Source organism: Gadus macrocephalus, chromosome 11 (assembly GCF_031168955.1).
Source record: "Gadus macrocephalus chromosome 11, ASM3116895v1".
Taxonomy (NCBI): domain Eukaryota; kingdom Metazoa; phylum Chordata; class Actinopteri; order Gadiformes; family Gadidae; genus Gadus; species Gadus macrocephalus.
This window is the reverse complement of record NC_082392.1, coordinates 15299687-15320340: the sequence shown is the minus strand read 5'-3', so window position 1 is coordinate 15320340 and position 20654 is coordinate 15299687. Positions and strand designations below refer to the sequence as shown.

The following is a 20654-nucleotide window of genomic DNA, read 5'->3' as shown; positions in this document are numbered from 1 at the left end:
TGATTTAGACGATCTTCAATCTAGCGGATCTGGATGTTTAAAATTTTGACGCTTCATTATTTGTTTGGACCAATAATGTTGGAGAAGGCAGGGATCTGTAAGCACCTCATTGGCTAATAGCGAAGCACAAACTTGGCCAGCACTTGTAGTAAACTTCAAAAAAGTGTCTGTAAAGGTTTCTAATCAACACTGTGCAGCCTAGCCATTATAGAAAAACACTTGCATTAAAATCCCTTTTTTAAAGCCTCCACTCACACAAACGCCTTTCTTTGGTAGAAGATGTCCATATCTAGGAAACAAGGCATGTCTCAGTCCCCTGCAGCTCCCTGCATTGATTCTTCGCTGTCCCTGCATTTTACATTCAAACCTTGTAGATGTCATATCCTACAATGTATTTTAGCTAACCATACCCTGATAATAAAGTGTGTGTTTTTTTTTTTTTTTTGTGTGTGTGTGGGTGGCCAGGTGCAAGAGAAGCCTCCGGCCCTTCTCAGAGCCAGTGGGTGTACGTCAGCGACACCACAGTGCAGACGGTCCCAGAATCCAGGGTCCTCAACTCTCAGGCCTACCTGCTGTTCTACGAGGAAATGCTGTAACGAACCCGCAACGTTTCCAGTCCATTTCGTCTTTTTCCTTGCATGTCTGTCTTTTTTTCTTTCTTTTTTTACCTGTTGTCAGCATACAGCCTGTACTCGCTCCTTCTACTGTACTTAATCGGCAGACTATTGAAGGAGGAGGGACTTGTTTTTTTTTTTTACAAATCAACTCTTTGGGCTTCTTCTTTTCCTGCAGCAGTTTTACAAGCAAGGGGTGGATACCTGTCTCTTCGTGATGCAACAGTGATGCAATGTTTTAAATGTGAAGTGGAGTAACTTAAAGATTATTTTTATCTTTTACAAAATACTATATAATGCATTGAACTATCGCTTCATCTGCGATGCAAGTGAGGACTGGCCGGCTGAAGAACTGTAAATGCTTCTGACAGGACATAAAGTGGTGTTGAACTGGAGTGCAAAGAGTGCAACACCTTTAGGTGGCTCCCAAGGCCTGCATAGAACTCGTACATGCATGGGTTTGCAAAATAACAGCTGTTTTCAAAAGGTATTCTGACATTTATTTAAAGAATTGTGTGTATATTGAGAAAGAAAAGAGTATTGACTTGAAGAAGTATAGTACAGCAAAAGGAAGTGGTTATTTGCAAGGTATGGTAGAATGTATTGCAGATTTTTGTACATTGGAATGTATGATTGTATGACTATCACTTAGCTTGCCCAAAAAGGGATTTTGTATCATAAGAACATCTGTCAAAAAACCATTGCTTTTGGTATACATGTTTAATAGTTGTTCCATCAAGGGCATCCATCTGATGCATGATGGTTCACACTAAATAAAGGATTTTCCTTTCTATCAGGCTAACGAAGCACTTCTGTCTGCACTAGGTTTTAACTCTGATCGTATCAGTATCCCAAGTAGCAAGCCTGCCGTTCCTCTCAATGTCAGTTCAAAGCTCAGGCACAACTATGGTTACAGAGTAAAAAAAAATGTATTGTAAAAAAAATATATATAGTATTTCAGCTTAAGCCTTACCAAAAAAAAGTTGTGTGCATAGGCTCATTGTATATTGAATGTATATTGCTTAATCTTAAATAGACTAACCCTAAACAATTCGATTTTTTAGGTGATTTACCTCTTCAATACATGCATAGAAAACAAAGTCAACTTTTATTTCCCAATGGCCCACAACTCAGTGCCTATGCTTCAGGTTAAATAAACATGCATGGTACAAGACCATGATTTTAAAGAGGAAATGTGAGTTACCGACATTTACGTGTGGTGGCAGACTCGTGCAGGGTTTGTACTCATGCGTAATTTTTTTTTGGAATTGTTCAATTCAATGTAACTGTAAAACAGTTGCTGTGTGTCACATCACGTGAATACAATAAAATAAAACATCTTATTTATGAACTTCATATTTTAAATGTATTTTTTTTGGTAACTGTGGTAACTATTTAGATGCTCAACTTCACTACTACTACTACTATGTACGCTAAATGTTTTCCTTTTAACTAATATGATATATAATCAATTAGCAATCATTCTATTGTAGTTGTAGGAAGAAGCTGAAACATTGCTCTTTTTCTGGTGTTAACTAACAATCAGCAACAATCAACCTATTATTTGAGAAATTCAACAAATATTCATATTTTTTATGTCGTAATTTTTGTTCTGTAGATATAAACATTCTTCCAGTAACCTGCACACGTGGGCCTACCCCTAGGTTACCCTTATGTCCACGGCTGGGGATAACTGGACTCCAGCCTGTGCGGAACTATATCTGCTTCATCCTCAACGTTGGCCTAAATGTCGCTGATGCCCTTTATAGAAGATTGCGTGTGTTGGGTGCGGTTTTTCCTTGCTGTCTCTCTGCATCCCACAGTGCCATATTCAGTCCATGGTGACTGGCGATTCGGCCTGACAGGTGCGAAGCAGCTCTGTTTTTTGGGACATGTCGCCGGCTGGTGAAGGGAAGGTGGGTGTGGAATCAAGAAAAGGGCAACGTCCAAAGACATCGGATCTGTCCGACCTCCACGCTGATCCTGTTGTCACGCTGTCGGCGCGCAGAATCTGGGTGTCACTTGCCGCCACCAACAAAATAACATTGTTTCGTGAATGTCTATTTTTTAAATGAGGGCCGTTTCACTGCTGGTGCTTCGTTTCGATTGGGGTTGTTCTGCTCAAGAAGCCCATGTGATTTGATCTCCCGCCTCGTCCTATCTCCAGATGAACCATACTCGAGGTCGGCGTCGCTGATGAGCCAGGAGGAGTAGCCTCCAGCAAAGGAACAAGGGCAAACATTCTGCCGTGACGTCACCCTGTGGATTCTCTCGTCAAACTCTTCAGCGTGCATGGACCATGGACCCCAACTTTTGGTGTCCATGACACCAGTTTGGACAATACCACACCAAACATGGAGCTTAGAGTAGACACTTAACACATTGATGTTTTCGACATTCATTCCATTGATTTTCAAATATGTTAGCTTTTAGAATTACATTTATTCAAGTCCTTTATTGTATACGGAAGAGGATGAGGGACACATTCTGAGGTCTAGTCAGAATTTAAATCAGAACTCAACAATATTTCACATGTGACTATAATCCTCTTACGTATCCGTAACTACAGCATGTTTGATAAGTAAAAGTAATTAACACATGTTTGGGATTTATTCACTTTTCTGTTGACTGTTATATTTAACTGGCTATCCAACAATTGGCCCAAGGTAATGAATGTGTTTCATAACATTCTCTGAATACTTACGCTTAACAATATAAAGAAGTCCACAAATTATATTACTATACTATTTTTAGAACGCGGTTAGCACAGTTAGTCCCAGACACCGCTCCATAGCTCTCACTTCCTCACAGGCGCGTTTTCATGCGCATGCGTACGGCGGACCGGGCAGCTCAGCGGATTGGGTAGTGACAGCGTTGGCCCACGTTGGAGCCATTTTGCTTTCGATCTATGATTTTCAATCTAACCAGTGCAGCAAAACCTGTTTCTAAAAGGTAGGAATAGCTTAATCTCGCCGCTCCCGAATGCCATCGCCACCTCCTGGTCCTAATGCATGAAGGATTACTAATATAAAGATATTCCGATGTAAATCAAGTAGATGCTAGATAGTAAGCTAACGGCTAATCTTGTTCCCACTTATACTGGTGTTGTTTAGCTTAGCACCCGTAATGTTAGCTCTTCTGTGTCCAGGGGGATTTGTGCTCCCAGACGTAGTTTCCCCTAATATCAAGTTTAATTAGGTATTTGTTCTCTAATATACTTAAATATCTGAGTATTAAACAGACGTGTTCAATTTGAATCAGGTAGTTTGCGGTATGGACTGTTGACGAATGTAATCCGTAGCAATCGCTAATGATCTTTCTCCTAGTAAAATAACAAAAACATGCTTGCATGTTGAATCCTACATGCGTCATCAATAAAATTGTATGAAATGCAAATATAATTGAATAATCATTCCACTGCTGAACACTCGAACGCAGCAGAGCATTACGCCGTGAAAACAGATGTGGGATCAGGGAGGACAGCCGTGGCCGCAGTGGCCTCTGAGCCAGCAGCAATGGATGCAGTCCTTTCAGCACCAACAAGATCCAAGTAAGCCAAAAGCCGAGGATAAGTACAATATGTCATATACTCATGGGGTTTCCAATTTGAGCATTATTTGATCGACAACGATGCAGCATGTATGTCAGTATTTATCCTAAAATCCACACCATTTGTGCTGTGCTGCAGGTCAGGTCGATTGGGCAGCCCTGGCCCAAGCATGGATAGCCCAGAAAGATTCGACAGGAACCGAAGTGCAGAACATGATCCAACCCAATGGACAGGAGGTCCCCGGCATAGACCCCGTCCCACAGGGCAACCATGGACCACCATTCCCGAGCAACCAGTCATTTGGCAGAATGTGGCAACCTGGTAAAAATACATATGATGCATCATATAAAGTTATGTTTATTTTACTTTATTTGTTATCCCCAGCCCTTATAAAGATACAGTTCACTATTTGTGGCACTAGCAGACGATGACTACGGTTACTTTGTTTTAATAATATGCCAAAAACACATTTGTTGTTGCAATATAGATCATAGTAAATATAGGGGACCAGTCTTTATACCTGAGTTGGTAGATTGACAGTGGCATTGTTTGTGTGGGTCGGACAGGGAGAAATGCTGGTTAGATATGGTGTTTAGGTAAGCGGTAACACCCTAACTTAAACAAACGGGCTATTATATATTATTATTATATCATAATAACTAGTGTCCTTGTGGCACTCTAGTGCAACTGTAAGGGTGGAATGGTAATTAAAACATGATATCCTAACTATTTTTGCGGCCGAGCCAGTGGTTGAGACTAAGAAGAAAAGTATTTATATCTGTATGTGTTGTGTTGATGGGAGTGTTACGGTAGCAAGCTTGGGTAATGTGAAATAACCTTTGACTTTGGGTACATTTCTTAAAGTTTCCAGAATCCCAGTGAGGCCGACCCCTCCGCTTCTGTCTTGCCCTTCATTCCCAGAATGGGGAATGCAGGGCCAGCCCCCTCCACCCCCTCCGCCCCCTGACCAAGTGTGGATCCCCCCCGGCTCGGGGCCGATGGAGGTGGTGAACCCCAGTGAGGACAGCAACAGCCAGGACAGCCTGGAGTTCAGCTCTGAAGCCCGCCACGGGGTTTACCCCCAGAACAGCCATGGGTATGGGGCTCAGCCCGACAGCTACGCCATGGCCCCCATGGCCATGAACCAGTTTGATTATCAGGTATGCAGAAGCCCCGGTAGGATCGTTTGAAAGCATTTTGGTTTTTAGTGAGCCTGCTAAGTATAAAAGGCGGGATCCGGTTTTGAAAACTGCCGGGTACTGGTGTCTAGGGCAGTTCTAGTCAGTGCTGTCTTGATGCTGTGCAGAGAATGTTCGCTTGTTGACGAATCCGGCATGGTGGGGTAAAGTGCTATCATCTTTCTTTATTAGTTATTTACTCTTTATTTAGATAGTCAATGCAAGTTATTTCCAGTGATATGGTAACAACCTCCCACCCCACCCCCATATTTCAGGATATGGCGACTACTACGCAGCTACTGTAGTGCAGAAGTTTCTGTATCTAATGTAACTTTAATTTTTAGCGTGTGCTTCTCTCTCTACAGCATGGGGCTGCACCTTCCTTCGGCCCCACGCCTCCAGGCTTCCATGCTCCCTACTGGCAGGGTCCTCCCCAGAACAGGCGAGACAACAGACCCCCTGGCTTCAGAGAGAGGCCAAGGTCCCCCATCCAGCTTGCCGTCAAGCAAGAGACCGCAGCAGCATTGGGTAAGTCCCTAAATACACAGTACAGCCCGCTATTTTGCTGGATACTTCCTCCTCAACTGCATATATACCTTGGATGGTCAATGCTTAGTTTTGAGAAACGTAACTTCAAAATAAGGAACTAAATGAATAACACTATTGCCAGTCAGTTTGAGTTTTACACAATGTTCTGAACGCATTCTACACAAAAGAAAGGCGTTGTATTCAAATCTTGCAAAAGACGTTTCATTGCAATCTGATGCCCGTCTTTAACAAAAGCAGAGGCAGTGAAAAGGCGCACGCTGCCGGCGTGGATCCGTGAGGGCCTGGAGAAGATGGACCGGGAGAAGCAGAGGAAGATGGAACGGGAGCGGATGGAGCAGGAGCGCGCTACACTGGTCAAGGAGGAAGAGCCGGAGCAGTCCGGCGATGGGCCTCGTGTACCACGCAAGAGCAAATTTGTAAGAGACCACCTTCTGCTTTACTATATTACTTTTCAATTGAACATGTTTTGTAGAGATTGTCCTTGCACCTTGAGGTAGCTCCCTTTCTCTCCATTTTAACGATGTTATGTTTGTTTGCATTTGTATCTCCACTTTAGCCAAGCTGTGTAGACCGTGAGAACGCTTTTTGGATTGTATTTCTTTCTTTGTATTTGTTGGGGTGTTGTGCCTACAATGTGACTAAATGTTGTGAACATCCGTTGTTTCATTGAAGATGCTCGATTAATGGGACCGTTGTGTCCTCTTGTGATCATGCCCCATTGAATCTAAGTACTTTGCTGTCAAGAAGTGTAAGGAATTATTTTCCATCGCTGAGCTCGACTATGGGTGCCGCTGGAGAGCAAAGGCATTTTTCTCAATCCGCAATACCGACTATTCCTTTGTTGTGGATACGGTAGGACAGCGACGACGAGGGCAATGGCGAGGAACCAGAGGAAGAAGAGGAGGTGAAGTCCTCCATGAAGAAGGAGTTTGCCAGCCGAAGCCCATCCCCTCCTCAGGAGGACAGTGAACCGGAGATGACGGAGGAGGAGAGAGACTTCCAGCTGGTCAGTGTTTCAGTGTGTCACGGAGGAGCCACCCTGTGTACACGCACACTCTCCCCTGGGCAACGCCAGCCTTTTTAATGACTCCACCCCCCCTTCCCCAGATGGTCATCACCAAGACCCTACTGACGGAGATCCTACTGGAGGTCACGAATGAAGAGGTCCAGCAGGTGGCGAGGGAGACTCATCGCAAAGCCACTAAAGGTCTTCTATCGTCTTCTAGCTCTCACATCACTTGTGCCCGGCAATGGGACATGTTCCGTAGAAACCGGTTCTCTCTCTCTATTCCGATTTTTCCAAGATGGATAGATGTTTGCCTCTAAAGCAGGATGCTTTAAAATGAGACCCTTTTGGGAGTATCAATATGCATTTTAAACCATTCTCTACTAATGTGTTGGAACCAAAGAGATTGATGCCGGGAATTTGGGGCGAGAGTGCTGCTCTTCATGTATTTGATATTTTGCCCACTGGCTTTAAAGTCTGGATAAATTGGTGTACTACGTAATTTGAATCAAATCTTATTGTTCCAATTATTTTATCAAATCCCACAGATGTTTGTGGAAATCCAACCCCACAGATACTTGCAGGATATCTGTGGGTGCATTAGTGCAGAACGGTTCTCTCCCAACTCTGACAGTTTGACTTGGATTGTGTGGCCGACGCCTGTTTGTTAACTCTCTCTCTTTTCTCCATTTGTTATTTTTGTTTCCTTTTTGTTTTGTTTTCAACGACAGCTCTTGTGAATAATGCGTTGTCTTGACATCCCCTCCTCTAGCGACTCTTGCCTTTGAGAAAATGGTGGCTCTATGTGTTTTAACATGTTGTTCCTGTTGTTGATGTGAATCAAAGCTCCTGCAAAACAGCTGGCACAGTCAAGTGCATTGGCTTCTCTGACTGGTCTGAGTGAGTATCCCCTTTTCTGCTAGTGGGTGGGTGGGTTGGGGGGTGGTGGCTGTGTTTAGAACAAATGGGGTGGGGAATACATAAGGTCAAAGAGGCAAAAGAGCTACACTTTATGCCTGCCTTTAGTCTTCCGGGATATTCAGGCTGTTATTCCACCGTTGCTAGCAGCATGCTCTTTAACAACATGTTTGGCTTTCGGCTAGAGTTGTATGCAGATCATGTGTAAGTGGACAATGGGTTGTGGGGGGGGGGGGGGGGGGGGCGTTGAGAAACAAACTGAGACGAGCTCTTGCTGTGCCGTGCTGGCGTTCAACAGTTTCGGGGGGGGTTCTGTTCACGGCAGGCGGCCTCGGCGACTATGGCTCGGACGAGAGCGAGGACGAGCGCAGCGAGCGGGCCTCGGAGTCCTCCGACACGGACGAGGAGGAGCTGCGGCACCGCATCCGCGAGAAGCAGGACGCCTTCCACCGCAAGGAGCGGGAGGTCCAGCAGCAGCTCCAGGACAGGCAGGCGCTGGAGACGTCGCTCGCACGCGGTGAGGATGCGCCCGCGTGGACCGCGTCCTGTGCGTTCCTAGCCTTTAGTTTTTTGGACACACTGCACTGGGGCAGACTTTAACTGTCTGCTCAACGTTTGGATCAAGGAGTATTCTTGTTGAGTGCACTCCTGGAGTAGGGGTGGGGGACGAGTGGGCTAGCCAGAGAGCACAGCACCCCTGTCATTGAAGCACCCACGTCGTAACGTCTTATTTCGTTTTTTTGTTTCTTGCAGATGAGGCGGCAAAGGAGAGACTGAGCAGAGAAAGAGGGGAATATGGCGAGGGTCAGTCAGAGGTTTTACACAAGCAGGAGGCGAGGGAGGCAGAGTCTTCCGGGGAGAGGCGTAGGTCTCGTAGCGAGAGGGAGGGCAGCGAGGCCCGGCCGCAGGGCCACAGTGGGAAGGAGCGCTCTGGCCGGGGTGGTGGGGGCAAGTCCCCCGCCAACGGCCGCAGCAGCAGCTCCCAGAGCAGCTCCAGCCGCACCAGCAGTCGCTCTTCATCCTCCTCCTCCTCGTCCTCCTCCTCGCCGTCCTCGCGCACCTCCTCCAGGTCATCGTCGCCGCGCAGGAAGAGGAGGCGCAGTCGCTCCTCTTCCCGTCGGGCGCACCGGCCCAGCCGCAGCCGCAGCCCGCCCCGGCGCCACGAGGAGCGGGTCGACAAGGCCAGGGAGCGGCGGAGGAGCAGCGCGGAGCGGTCCGGCCGCCGCGCCAAGAGCGAGCTCAGCGCCTCCCGGGAGCGCAGGGGTCGCCGGAGCCGTTCCCGGGATCGCGAGAGGGAGAAGGAGAAGTCCAGGGCCAGGGAGAGCCGCAGCCGGGAGCGAGAGAAGGAGAAGGAGAGGGAGAGAAAGAGGAGCAGGGAGCACAGGGAGAGTAGCCACAGCCGCAGCAAAGCTAAGAAGGCTTCAAGCAAGGATAGGGAGAGGAGGAAGGAGAGGAGTCGTAGCCATGAGAAAGACAAGCGGAAGAAGGAGAAGGAGTCCGATAGGAAGAAAGATAAGCCCAAAGCTAAGGAGAAGGAGAGGGAAAAGGGTGCAGAAGAGAATGGGAAATCTAAGAAAAGGAAGGAGAGCGATTCTCATGCAGATGACAAACCCTCTCGGCAGGATAGCAAGGGCAACAAGAAAGGCTCTGCAAAATCTAGCAAGAGGCACTCGGACTCTGAATCGAGCAAGTCCCCCACCCCTGAGGTTAGCAAGGAAAAGAAATCCAAAAAATCTAAACGTAGTCGTTCAAGGTCAACGGAAAAATCGCACAAGTCTGGTAAGAAGGCAAGCCGCAAACACAAGTCTAAGTCACGATCAAGGTAGTATTCGTTTTTTCTCTCTCATTTTTCTATTTAATGTTTTCATTGTCAGTTTGACTGTGGTTTTGCTGACAACATATCAACCAATCATTTTGAAAAACAAATCAATAGCCCCTTTCAGTGCTCACTCCAGATTCACTCCACTTTCTTTTGTCCATGTTTGCAGAAATAAAAAAATTCAATTATAAGTACTACAAAATCCATTACGGGCAGAGATTCATTTGACCCTACTTAGGAATTTTTTTAATTTTTTTTCTTTTTCATAGGCTTATTGTGGAGTATATTTTTTTTTTCTCGAGAATATGAGCAGCTGAAAGGCACTTAACATGTATACCTGCCTTGACAGGTTATTTTCTGATTGGAAATTAAGGAGTGTATGGAAACAGTTGTAGCATTCTTGTATGCTACCACATTAATTAAATGCGAGGTGGTTTGGGTTGTGATTTTGTCAGTGTATGTGTGAGTGAGTGAGTGTATTTATGTGGGGGTAAATAGTGCAATACTAACAACCTGTCTTGTTATTCTATCTTATCTTTCAGGTCTACGTCCCCCTCGCGCAGGAGCAGGCGCTAATAAGTGTATCGCTTGATCAGTGCGCTTTAATATTTGGGTTTTGTTTTAGTTTTTTTATTCCGTTCGTTGAGCAGGCCTGTCTCATTATAGAGGCAACGATGTAGGTGAACTCTGCTTGCCCCTTCCTCCCCACCCACTCACATACCATACCGTTCAGTTCTGTAAATACATTGTTTTTAAAATGCTGACTGCACAAAGAGAAGGACATTTTGGATGCTTGGGTATTTTTGCTTGTATCATGATGCAAAGCTTAAAACTTAAGTGGACTTGAAATACTCTTACAGCTGTGTTGTTTTAAAACGATAAGAGGATTAACCCTTTTCTGAACATTAATGTAATTAATTGTCCAATAAAACTGATTGTCCGTTGTCTTGTCTCACTGCTTATTGGGTCATCTGCCTTTCATTTGATTTAACTGATCGTGGTTGTTATTGCACAGCATAGGAAGATTTTATTAACTACAGGAAAGTTCACCTGGGAACCGGGTGGATCTGCAAGCTATTTCTAATGGCACTGGCATAATACGGTGTGATGCAGGCTACATGAATGTAAAAAAATAATAATTATGTCCAAACGGAACGTTTACTGTATCCAAGGTTAACGTAACAAAGAGTTATGAAGGACACATGAATAGGATTACATACAACAAAAAATCCATAACTCATCTTTTTCCCATTATGCTTAATTTAATTGCTGTTCGGAGTTTAAATCGAACTGCTTTTTAATAGCAATTTCTCATTCGAATATTTGTTCATGATTTATAAAAATAAATGTCCATATTCTATAAGTGACGGTAGTGATCGACAAATAAAGCTTTCAGGAAGTAGGAACTATTACGACGTGATCCGTGTTTCCACTCGGACATGTATCGCCAGATTCGGTCACATTGACTCCAAACAAATCGCAAAACGTTGTTTAATATCCAGTGGAAATGTACTCAAAGAAGTTTGGTCGGATTTTACTTGGGTTTTATTCCCATAACACAAATGTTTTGAGTGTCATCCAACGTCGGCTTGCTACTTGTCCTTTTAGTTGGTCAAGTGCATGTAAACACCGTAAACAGTTGTTGCAGAGGACGACGATTGTGAGCTCGGAACGGTCTGTCCTTCTCTGTCAGATGAGGTACATTTCATGTGGGTATGCTGGACCCTTTATGCTGGTCAGTGTCTGCCCTTTCACATTTATTTCTAATATAAGTGGTGTAAGTCAACACGAAATTCTTCGTTCAGCTTGAATTATAAATGATATATGTATATATATTTAAGAGATGCCACCTACCTTTGCAACGATAGCGATTCTATTATGTTTTCTAAATTTCCTAAACGTAATAATTTGCCCAATTTCCCTCTGTCACAGTACTCAGTCAGCCTCCAATACTACCGTGGACCCAGAGGAGTTGAGACGGTTCCAGGCCCTGGCCAGCAAGTGGTGGGATGAGCATGGAGAATTTGCCGCTCTCCATTCCTTGAATGACCTTCGCGTACCTTTCATAAGGTGTGTTTTTAAGTAGAGCACAAATCAATGCTTTCCTAATTGACGCACCGTTACTTAAACCGTTAACCATACGTTGTAAAGAGGGTCTTTGTTCAGAAAAGGTGTTTAGTACACAAGCGTCATAGTAGTTCAGTTCAATACAACTGGCTGAGAAATGCATAGATATAATGTAGCCCTTGCATTATTTTTTTACTTTACACAGGCTAGCCATGCCTGCCCCTGGCCCCCCATCCCCCACACTTTTCTTGGAGATGATGAGTCTCCATGGTGACAGGGTGACATATTGTGTCACTGCGTGTCTGCATATAGTTGACATGTCAGATATGACTGTGCCCAGGGGCAGTGGAGTGACTATTAGGCGAACACCAAAGCGTCTGAAGCCCCTTCACCAAATCCTCCCACATAGTCTTATCCAAGGTTTGCCTTCAAAGTACCAGTATTCAAATATTCGTGGGAATTGGGGAAATGTTATTCAGCATGAGCAGGTGTAATTAGTAACAGAACCATGCATCCCAGATTCCTGTCTGTTCCCAGTTTATAGCGGAAGAAGGGAAAAATCAACAGTGAAACATGGGACTGAGGAACAGAGTAGCAAAGTGTAGGAAAAGAGATCTCTGAGATGGAAGGATTATGCTATAACATGGCTGGGGGGTACATTTGTCAGTGGTTCTGAATGGCTGGCCGTATTCCTGGGGCTCAATGATGACGCCAAAGGGAACATGGCAGCTGGGTTTTTGTGGACTGGAGATCCTCTGCATATAGTGTTTCATATGTAGAGTGTCCCTGTTAGCCTGGCTTGTCTTTGCAAATGCATTGAACCCCCATGTCATGTCTCCTTGTGTTCAGGGACAATTTGATGAGCCTACACAGAGAGTGTCAGCCGGGAAGACCCCTAGGAGGACTCAAGATACTGGACGTGGGCTGTGGAGGAGGGCTGCTCACTGAGGTAGGTGTGGGTGTGTGTGTGTGAGTGTCAGTGGGGGTCAAAAAACCCTTCAAGAAAAAGTAACAACACATGAGCAAGCTTCAGTGCCTGGTGAGGGAAAACGGTTGGCTGAACACAGAGGCAGGTGGTGCGAATGAGATGGATCTAGTTTCCCCCTGAGCCTTGGACCAATCCTGTGCATCGCCACCTTTCAGATCACATCCCGCCTGTCGTCCCAGGCTAGCGCCCGGTGAAACCCTCTCTAATAGTCGTCTTTGCACATGTGCTACCGGTGCCTAATAAGTACGTTTAGATGTCAGCCCGATTCTGGGTCTCGGTTTGGCTTTGACTGGTTGTGGTTTGGTGGAAAGGACAGCCATAGTAGTTTGCAGTTGTGTATCTGTTTGTTGGTGTTGATGGTTTGCAAAAGAAGGACACAAGTCTCCACTTGGATCTCATCGGATGTGAAGACGTACCAGCAGTGTGGTGTTATTTGTGCAGACAAAATCAGGTCCTGTAGATAGAACATGGCACTGTCACAGAGTATAACATTTTAGTACACACACACACACACACACACACACACACACACACACACACACACACACACACACACACACACACACACACACACACACACACACACACACACACACACACACACACACACACACACACACACACACCGAGAGAGCCATGTATTTTCTTGACACATGCCAGGCTCATTTGTTCCAACAAACACACACTTTAACCATTTTAACCACGGCAGTGTGTCTATTGGAATTATTTTTCGAATGCCATTCCCATCTGAAGGAATCAGTGGCTGAGGAGGGAGTCTGGCCCTTAGGCAAGTAGGCATCTTGCTCAGGCAACACACGTGCCTGGTTGTTTCCCAGATTGTCCAGCAGAGGTTGCTGACAAGCACGCTAACAAAACAAATGTGTTCTTGCTAACATAGGGTTGTGTTAAGGGCTATCAACTGGGGGTTAGCAAGGGCATGGCATTCAGAGAGCTAAATTGAAATGTATATTTAAATAGCTGTTGCATCAAATAGGGTTACATATAGCGCAGGTGGGTACAGCGCTGTTTTGGTGGCCATTCTCCCTAGGGTAATCCATTGCCTGAGTTCTACCCTGTGACCCACTCTCCCACCAGCCCCTGGCCCGTCTGGGAGGTCACGTGCTGGGGGTGGACCCCGTGGAGAACAGCATCAGCCTGGCCCGGCTTCACTCGTCCAGCGACCCTGAGCTCGGCGGACGGCTCCGCTACCGGGCGTGCACTGTGGAGGAGCTGCTGGGGTCCGAGGAGGATGTCCGGGGGGAGGAGAAGGAGGCGGGAGAAGGCCCGTTTGATGCGGTGGTGGCGTCCGAGGTGGTAGAACACCTGGCCGACCTGGAAACGTTTGCTTTCTGCTGCGGTCACTTGATCAAGGTAGGTTCAACGTGTGATGTGTTTTTTGGGATTCCCTTTCTGGCTGCGCTGGTGTTTGGTGGAGGGATAGGGGGGCCGGCACTAGCTTGGGCTGTGAGGTTGTGGACGCCGGACCAGGCAGGAATGTGTAAGCCTAATTTATTGTCTCCGTGCCTGAACTAGGGGAAATTCACGCCGACTCTAAATTGTGTGTATGTTTCTGTCAGCACTGGGCAGAGGATCTCCTGGGTCATTTGTTCCAGGGACAAAATAGTTGATGGGAAAACACCAGCATGCCCTAATCCAATCTAAACAAACCTGTAGTTATTAAGATAAACACAGGGATTAATGTCTTTTGAGTATATCTAGCTTTTAAAAAAAACAAACATTTGTTAGCTCTCTCCCAGTGGGACATTAACTGTGCGTTATAGGAAAGAGTCACTACTTCCTGCTCTCTATTTGTTTTTCCTCCTGCCACTTTCAATTATCACTTACTCACTCTCATCCCACACGCTATGGTTTAGCTGTCTCTCGGTGAACGGTAAGTGTTGGCGGACGATGGAGCCTGTTTGGCACAGGTATTTCTTCCACCCTAAGGCACAGGATGCAGACTCTGCTAAAACGCCCGGATCCGCTGTACTTAAAGGGATTTGGCATATGATAATAAAAGTAGAATAATAAAGTTACAGAAAAATAATTACAGAAAACACAGGGGAAACACTACTTATGGACACTTTTTTGTGTGTGTGTGTGTGTGTGTGTGTGTGTGTGTGTGTGTGTGTGTGTGTGTGTGTGTGTGTGTGTGTGTGTGTGTGTGTGTGTGTGTGTGTGTGTGTGTGTGTGTGTGTGTGTGTGTGTGTGTGTGTGTGTAGCCAGGCGGCTCCCTCTTTATCACCACCATCAACAAGACCAACCTGTCGTACGCTCTGGCCATCGTGGCCGCCGAGCAGATCCTGCGCATCGTGCCCCAGGGGACCCACGACTGGGACAAGTTCATCAGCCCTGCGGACCTGGAGCGTCTGCTAGAGCCCCGTACGTCTGCATTTAATGTCAAATACACACACGCACGCACGCACACACTCTGCGAGAGAGAGTCTCTCTGTCTCTCTTCATCAATCTCAGATGGCGTTAGTGCTCTGCAGAGGGTTAATTTTCACACCTTCACAGTTCTGTCAGAGTTTACAAACTGAAACCTCTAACAAAGACACCATACTGACCACACTGCGTTTTCCACCAACTATCAGAACCGCACTAGATCTATAGTGATGTCATAACTATGTCATCTACACATAGGTTTGATGTTAAACCGATCGTAATGTTCAGCTTATTATATTGATTATGGTTTAGTTAAGATACATAGTCAAGTTAGTATTGTCGGTTGATTAGGGTAAGGCTTCATTTGTAATATAAGGAAAGCATTTCTTGGATATTAGCTCCAGGAAACGCCTGAATCCTAGCAGCTCCATAAGCAGCAAAGCCTCCAATTTGCTTTGTCTGCATTTTTGCAGCTCTTTGCAGTGTTGAAAAGTTGTGTAAAACTGGTGCCGCATGCCAATTCTCCTGAAACGCAAACTCTCTGTGACTCCCTCTTCTCCTGCTTCTCCTCATCCTCCTTCTTCTACTCCTCCTTATCCTCCTGCTCCTCTGGCTCCTCCTCTTCCCTCACTTGCTCCTCCTCCTCCTCAGACGGCTTCTCGGTGCTGACTGTTCAGGGGATGCTGTACAACCCGGTGACAGGGAGCTGGTGCTGGAGCGACAACACAGAGATAAACTACGCGCTGCACGCTGTCAAGGCGGCCGAGGAGCCGCCGCACCGCCAGGCGGAGCCAGAGGGACGGGCGTGAACGGTGGCACGGACGAGGTCATGGACGAGGTTGCGCAGAGGTCAGCCGCTGAACGAGGCCGGCGTTCCTCATCAACAGAAATAAAAGGCAGACTTTGGTACACGTTAGGTGCCGTGTACAAATAAAGACGGGATGAAACGACACTGCATCACGGGTTACATCTGTGTTACGTTAGGACGCTAATGAGGAAACCAGTCGGTGGATGTCGAGGAAGTAAAAGAAGAAGGTGTGGGGGACTCTAGGAGTCAATGAATCCTGTGGTAAACGTGCTAAGGATTTCCTTGCAGGGTTTGCTTAGCTTGAGGCAGGTGCATGCATTGCTATTTGTCGGGATATTTCCTTCTGTTGTCCTGTGCTGCTGATTATATTCTGCACATTTTTTTTGGTCCGCTGATGTTTTCAACAAAACAAGTGCAGCGTATGTAAGCCATAACTTCAGGGTGTTGTTTGCTGTTCAGAGAATGGGAGGATCACTTCTATAGATATATATAAATTTATGTATATCTTGATCTATATGCATTTGATAAAGTCCCTGTTGTGAATTATAAAGTCACTCCATTCATTTGTTCAAATCATTGAATGACATTTTGGTACAAAATAGTTGACTTTCCTGTGTCAAATCAAAATTAAATTAAAATGGACACGCATGTAATATGTGAGACGGTTTCCTCCACTGCAGTTCAGCATCATCTGCAAGAATTGCATAAGCCAAATCAGCCTCTGGCAGAACATATGTCACGTTTAAACCATGTCTGGGTCTTATTCTTCAATAGCAAATTCTTACTTCAGGTTAATCTGAATTGAATGGTCCTCTCTACTCGAACAGTTCCCTCGCTGTCACAGGAGTGACTTTCACCCTTGGAAAATGCTGTTCTATTTTGCACACAAACAAAGGATGTTTAAGGATCAAATCTGAGAAGCTGATTCAGTGATGTCTGCAGTTGATTTTCCGCCTGACTCCAGCACTTGGTATTTCTAGTTCAACTCATCTTGTATAACATCTTTATTAAACGTACCTGCTTATTAGGTATGTAATACTCTTAAATGGAGACAAATGCATCAACTATCTTTTCGGTGAGATTGTCCTCTGAAATTAGTAATTAGTTAATAAAGAAATGAATGGCTATTATTGATAAAGTATATATTTATTCAACCATAGCTTGGATCAATGGTGATTATTTTAACAAGATTAAATATTTACGAATTAGTGCCTTCAAATGTTAATATAATTGCCCCCGTTATATAGCTGTCCTGGGCGTTTCCATTGAATGTATGGTGCTCATCCATCAGTGAGAGTGAGCAGAACTCATCAACGGTAAGGGCGGGGTAGCACCAGTCGTTCCTATTGGAGCAGACAAAGACCCAGGCAGGCCCACGAGCCTGCGGAGGATCCGGCCAGGGTGCGGGCACCGACTGGAAGGGAGAGAGAGATGCTTCATTTGGTGCTTTCTTTGACAATGACCGAAACATCGCAATGCCGCCATACCTCTTATTATGAGACGTTTTGATGAGGTCGACGAGGGATTGCGGGACGGAGGAAGTCGGAGCGTATCGCTGAGAGGAGGGGAGAATGTACTACTTGGCTGCTGCTAGCTTTGCCTCTTCCCGACCGTGTGTGGTGGAAATCGGCCGAAATCATAGCCTGCCTATCGGGCTGTGTGGCTCCGATGAGCGCCAGTCGTTATATGGCTACATCGTCGCGTTCCCTTTGCAGGATTACGGGGGTATCATGTCTGTACTGGCTTCGGACTCCTGGTGGAAGAAGACGCTGTACATCACCGGGGGAGCCCTACTGGCCGCTGCGGCTTACCTGCTGCACGAACTGCTGGCCATCAGGTAGGCTGCTGTCTGGAGGCGATCGCTTTCCATGGGCCTGTCTGGGGTGGTTAACAGGGTTGTTATATCAAAATCGCTATCTGCCGTAGGCCTGCTCTGTGTTATGTTTCGACTTTCTGACCATATTGTTCACGGTAAACAACAGCGATGTCTCGGGGGTCTAGTGTGGGTTTGCCAGCCATTTCATCCATTATTATTTATAGGCAGGTGGATGATTATTATTATCTTCCACCTGCCTATTCAATTGATGTCATGCTGGTTGCGTTCAATTTTGGTTGCGTTCAACCTCTCCTACAATGAGAGACTGTTCGGTTGATGATAGCAAAATAATGAAATCAATAAAATGATGCATCACGCGTCTGCCGGTCCCGTGGCCGCCAAGCGGACTTTTTTTTTGCGTGTCTCTGTCTGTGTGTATTGATGTGTTCATTCATTCAGTATTTTAATGACGTTACTATACTGGCTGTAAGACGCGTGCTTGAGACTAGAAATATAAGGATTATTCTTGGTGTTACGCAAGTGCATCCGGTAGTCCAGCTGTGTTTGTCTTCTCCGTGGTGTATCCTTTACATCCTGTATTCGGGTTACCTCGTTTCGGCGTTCTCGTCCAACGACTGAACGCCTGAATTGGATGCTCAAAACGAGCGTTATTGGCGAGAGATAGAGGGCGGGACTTTCAGGTACCTCGGTTTAGCGGCGAGAGGCGCCTCCGATAATGAAACATTCTGATTCTTGTTTATTAGAATGTTGCTTTGTCCCATTATTCGCCACAACTCCGTATTTATTATCCTTGTCGTTGTTGTTTTTATTGTTATTCTCGGAATGTTTTTATTTGTCTTGCTCCGGGGACTTTTATCTGAACTGCACAGCTCATAGGAAGTAAGATACCGGTAAACCGGGATAACGCTACAATTCAAGATCCTCTCTATTCACATGGACATTTGAGAAGTCATGCGGGAGTATCGCTGGATCACGTGGCGGCTGCTGTCGTTGGCACAACAGCCCACCAACAGTGATGGCCATGTGATAAGTTGACATTGGTGGGATCAACTTTTATATTTAGGCTACTTTTTTTTCCATAGGTCTGGGGAATATCTGTAGAACCAGCCTACTATTTGTTCTGTACGGGCACCATATTCTGAACAGTATGCATATGTTCAGCACCACAATGCAGTGGACAGCGACACGTGACGTGGACCTGTATCCAGTTACTCTATTTATGGCTCTGCAAAATTATTTTCATGATTTAATGCGTGACGTTGCACCGAATAAAATGACATATTTCTAAATTGGGGTCTGCATGAAACGAATCCACAGGAAGTACAGACCTGATCCCTGTTTCAGTTCCACTGTATATTATGTGATTATCTAGAAACAGACCCGTGACAATAGGAAGATCCACTGAGCTTCAATGCTAACATATTGTTCAGGCAAAAGTGTCAAAGGCTTATTAAATCAATCAATACATTGGGGGGGGGGAATCCGAAATAAATTAGACTAATAATAAATCATTTTAATTCCTTTGATCTCATTGGATTTCAACTCATCCCCTTTCATTGGATTTCACTCATAATCTCCTGGAAGAAACTGAACCAGGCACTGTAGCGGGCGGCACGTGTACGTCCACGGGCCACGTGAGACCAAGTCATGCGTGTGGCACTCTCGTGGGAACCGTGACTAACACGCACCACTCCGACAGACTCTGGGTTGGTCATGGTCGCAGCTTGTAGGCAGCGTTGTATGTTGTGTTGTTGTTGACGGAGTAGGCTCTTACGTCACATACTCCACAAGGGATGCCATGGCACTGGCAAGCAGCAGGGGCAACGTACAACATTTGCCACTGTGGGTGGGTGGCGCCTGCTGTAAAATGAAACCGATTGATTTTTATATTTATATCTCTCTTCACCATTTGTCCTGAGTAGAAAACCGTGAGAATACACACACACTCACACTCACACTCACACACACACACACACACACACACACACACACACACACACACACACACACACACACACACACACACACACACACACAAAGTCACACATCTGCACTCACACGCACACACACATACACACACACACACACACATTCGCAAACACTATTGGCAGACAAGGGGGACAGGTGCATAGCATAGCAATACTTTGCTATGCATCCCCCCCCCCCCCCCCCTCCCCCTACTACAACCACCACATATTGAACGGTCTATTGTTTTCACTTCCCAGCCACAGCCTTGAATAAAAAAGTGCGCTGACCACAGTCTTATTGTGTCTGTTTAATGCATCAGAGGAAGTCATTTCAGCAAAATGCATTTGACACCGCAGCCGATGAATGATGGTAGAGGAAAAACAGTTTTCGAAGAGGCGTCGTCTTAGGACAAACACAGTTGTCACTCATCACACTAATTAAGGGTCTGCTCCTTTAAGCGGCCCGGGCAGCAGACTCAAGACTTCACACATTGACCATGGACCACGGGCCCTGGTACATAAAAGCAACAGACCCATAACGAGTCTTATGAGTGACAGCTGTTATATCCACTGATGACAACTCTGCATGAAGGGTCTGTTACGCCGTGAACCATAGACATACCCTTTGGATTGAGCCTTGATGTAACCGTGCCATGACATGAGCCATTATTCTCTCTCACTCGCTCCCTCTCCCATAACCTTTGCCCACGGTGGACCTGCCCGTCTCGTGGGTTGTAGGAAGGAGCAGAAGTTGGACTCTAAGGACGCCATCATCCTCCACCAGTTCTCCCGCCCAAAGAACGGCGTTCCCAGCCTCTCACCATTCTGCCTCAAGATGGAGACGTTTCTGCGCATGGCCGACCTGCCCTACCAGGTACCCACGCTGACACTTGATGACTCTAAAAACATACAAACACATTTCATACTGTTTGTCCACATAGGATAGGTCATTCATGTACATGAAAATA

General features: G+C 45.8%; 4 protein-coding genes across 10 annotated transcripts in view; all 4 read left to right on the top strand.

The window, feature by feature from the left end:
* usp45 (ubiquitin specific peptidase 45) overlaps nt 1-1970 on the top strand; it is a 30535-nt gene extending 28565 nt beyond the window's left edge. For all 3 annotated transcript variants that reach the window (XM_060064842.1, XM_060064843.1, XM_060064841.1), the window contains exon 18: nt 466-1970. In XM_060064842.1, the coding sequence (XP_059920825.1) occupies nt 466-596 (131 nt within the window). In that variant the 3' untranslated portion in view covers nt 597-1970. The remainder of the gene's footprint in view (nt 1-465) is intronic.
* A 1440-nt stretch (nt 1971-3410) lies between these two features.
* Nucleotides 3411-10579, top strand: pnisr (PNN-interacting serine/arginine-rich protein). Of its 5 annotated transcripts, none has more exons than XM_060064838.1 (12): nt 3412-3566; nt 4053-4164; nt 4303-4485; nt 5086-5324; nt 5708-5870; nt 6126-6307; nt 6748-6897; nt 6999-7098; nt 7744-7797; nt 8141-8332; nt 8569-9637; nt 10177-10579. In XM_060064838.1, exons 2-12 carry the CDS (start codon nt 4077-4079, stop codon nt 10208-10210), a joined length of 2454 nt encoding a protein of 817 aa, XP_059920821.1. In that variant the 5' UTR covers nt 3412-3566; nt 4053-4076; the 3' UTR covers nt 10211-10579. The 5 variants fall into 5 exon arrangements, with proteins under 5 accessions (XP_059920822.1, XP_059920823.1, XP_059920821.1 ...); XM_060064836.1 differs by having other exon boundaries at nt 5029-5324; XM_060064837.1 differs by having other exon boundaries at nt 3425-3566; nt 4056-4164; nt 5029-5324.
* A 537-nt stretch (nt 10580-11116) lies between these two features.
* coq3 (coenzyme Q3 methyltransferase) lies at nt 11117-16535 on the top strand. The gene is made up of 6 exons (XM_060064846.1): nt 11117-11332; nt 11567-11704; nt 12551-12650; nt 13785-14060; nt 14912-15071; nt 15726-16535. Exons 1-6 carry the CDS (start codon nt 11142-11144, stop codon nt 15881-15883), a joined length of 1023 nt encoding a protein of 340 aa, XP_059920829.1. The 5' UTR covers nt 11117-11141; the 3' UTR covers nt 15884-16535.
* A 142-nt stretch (nt 16536-16677) lies between these two features.
* faxcb (failed axon connections homolog, metaxin like GST domain containing b) overlaps nt 16678-20654 on the top strand; it is a 12758-nt gene continuing 8781 nt past the window's right edge. Inside the window, exons 1-2 of the mRNA XM_060064845.1 lie at nt 16678-17719; nt 20425-20560. Coding sequence (XP_059920828.1) covers nt 17454-17719; nt 20425-20560 — 402 coding nt within the window. The 5' untranslated portion in view covers nt 16678-17453. The remainder of the gene's footprint in view (nt 17720-20424; nt 20561-20654) is intronic.

Coding starts and splice junctions, on each gene's coding strand:
- pnisr (XM_060064836.1), top strand. CDS start 4,077: ATGTGGGATCAGGGAGGACAGCCGTGGCCGCAGTGGCCTCTGAGCCAG. Junction 5,871..6,125: donor AGAGACCGCAGCAGCATTGG/GTAAGTCCCTAA, acceptor CTTTAACAAAAG/CAGAGGCAGTGAAAAGGCGC. Junction 9,638..10,176: donor AAGTCTAAGTCACGATCAAG/GTAGTATTCGTT, acceptor CTTATCTTTCAG/GTCTACGTCCCCCTCGCGCA.
- coq3 (XM_060064846.1), top strand. CDS start 11,142: ATGTACTCAAAGAAGTTTGGTCGGATTTTACTTGGGTTTTATTCCCAT. Junction 14,061..14,911: donor GCTGCGGTCACTTGATCAAG/GTAGGTTCAACG, acceptor GTGTGTGTGTAG/CCAGGCGGCTCCCTCTTTAT. Junction 15,072..15,725: donor GGAGCGTCTGCTAGAGCCCC/GTACGTCTGCAT, acceptor CCTCCTCCTCAG/ACGGCTTCTCGGTGCTGACT.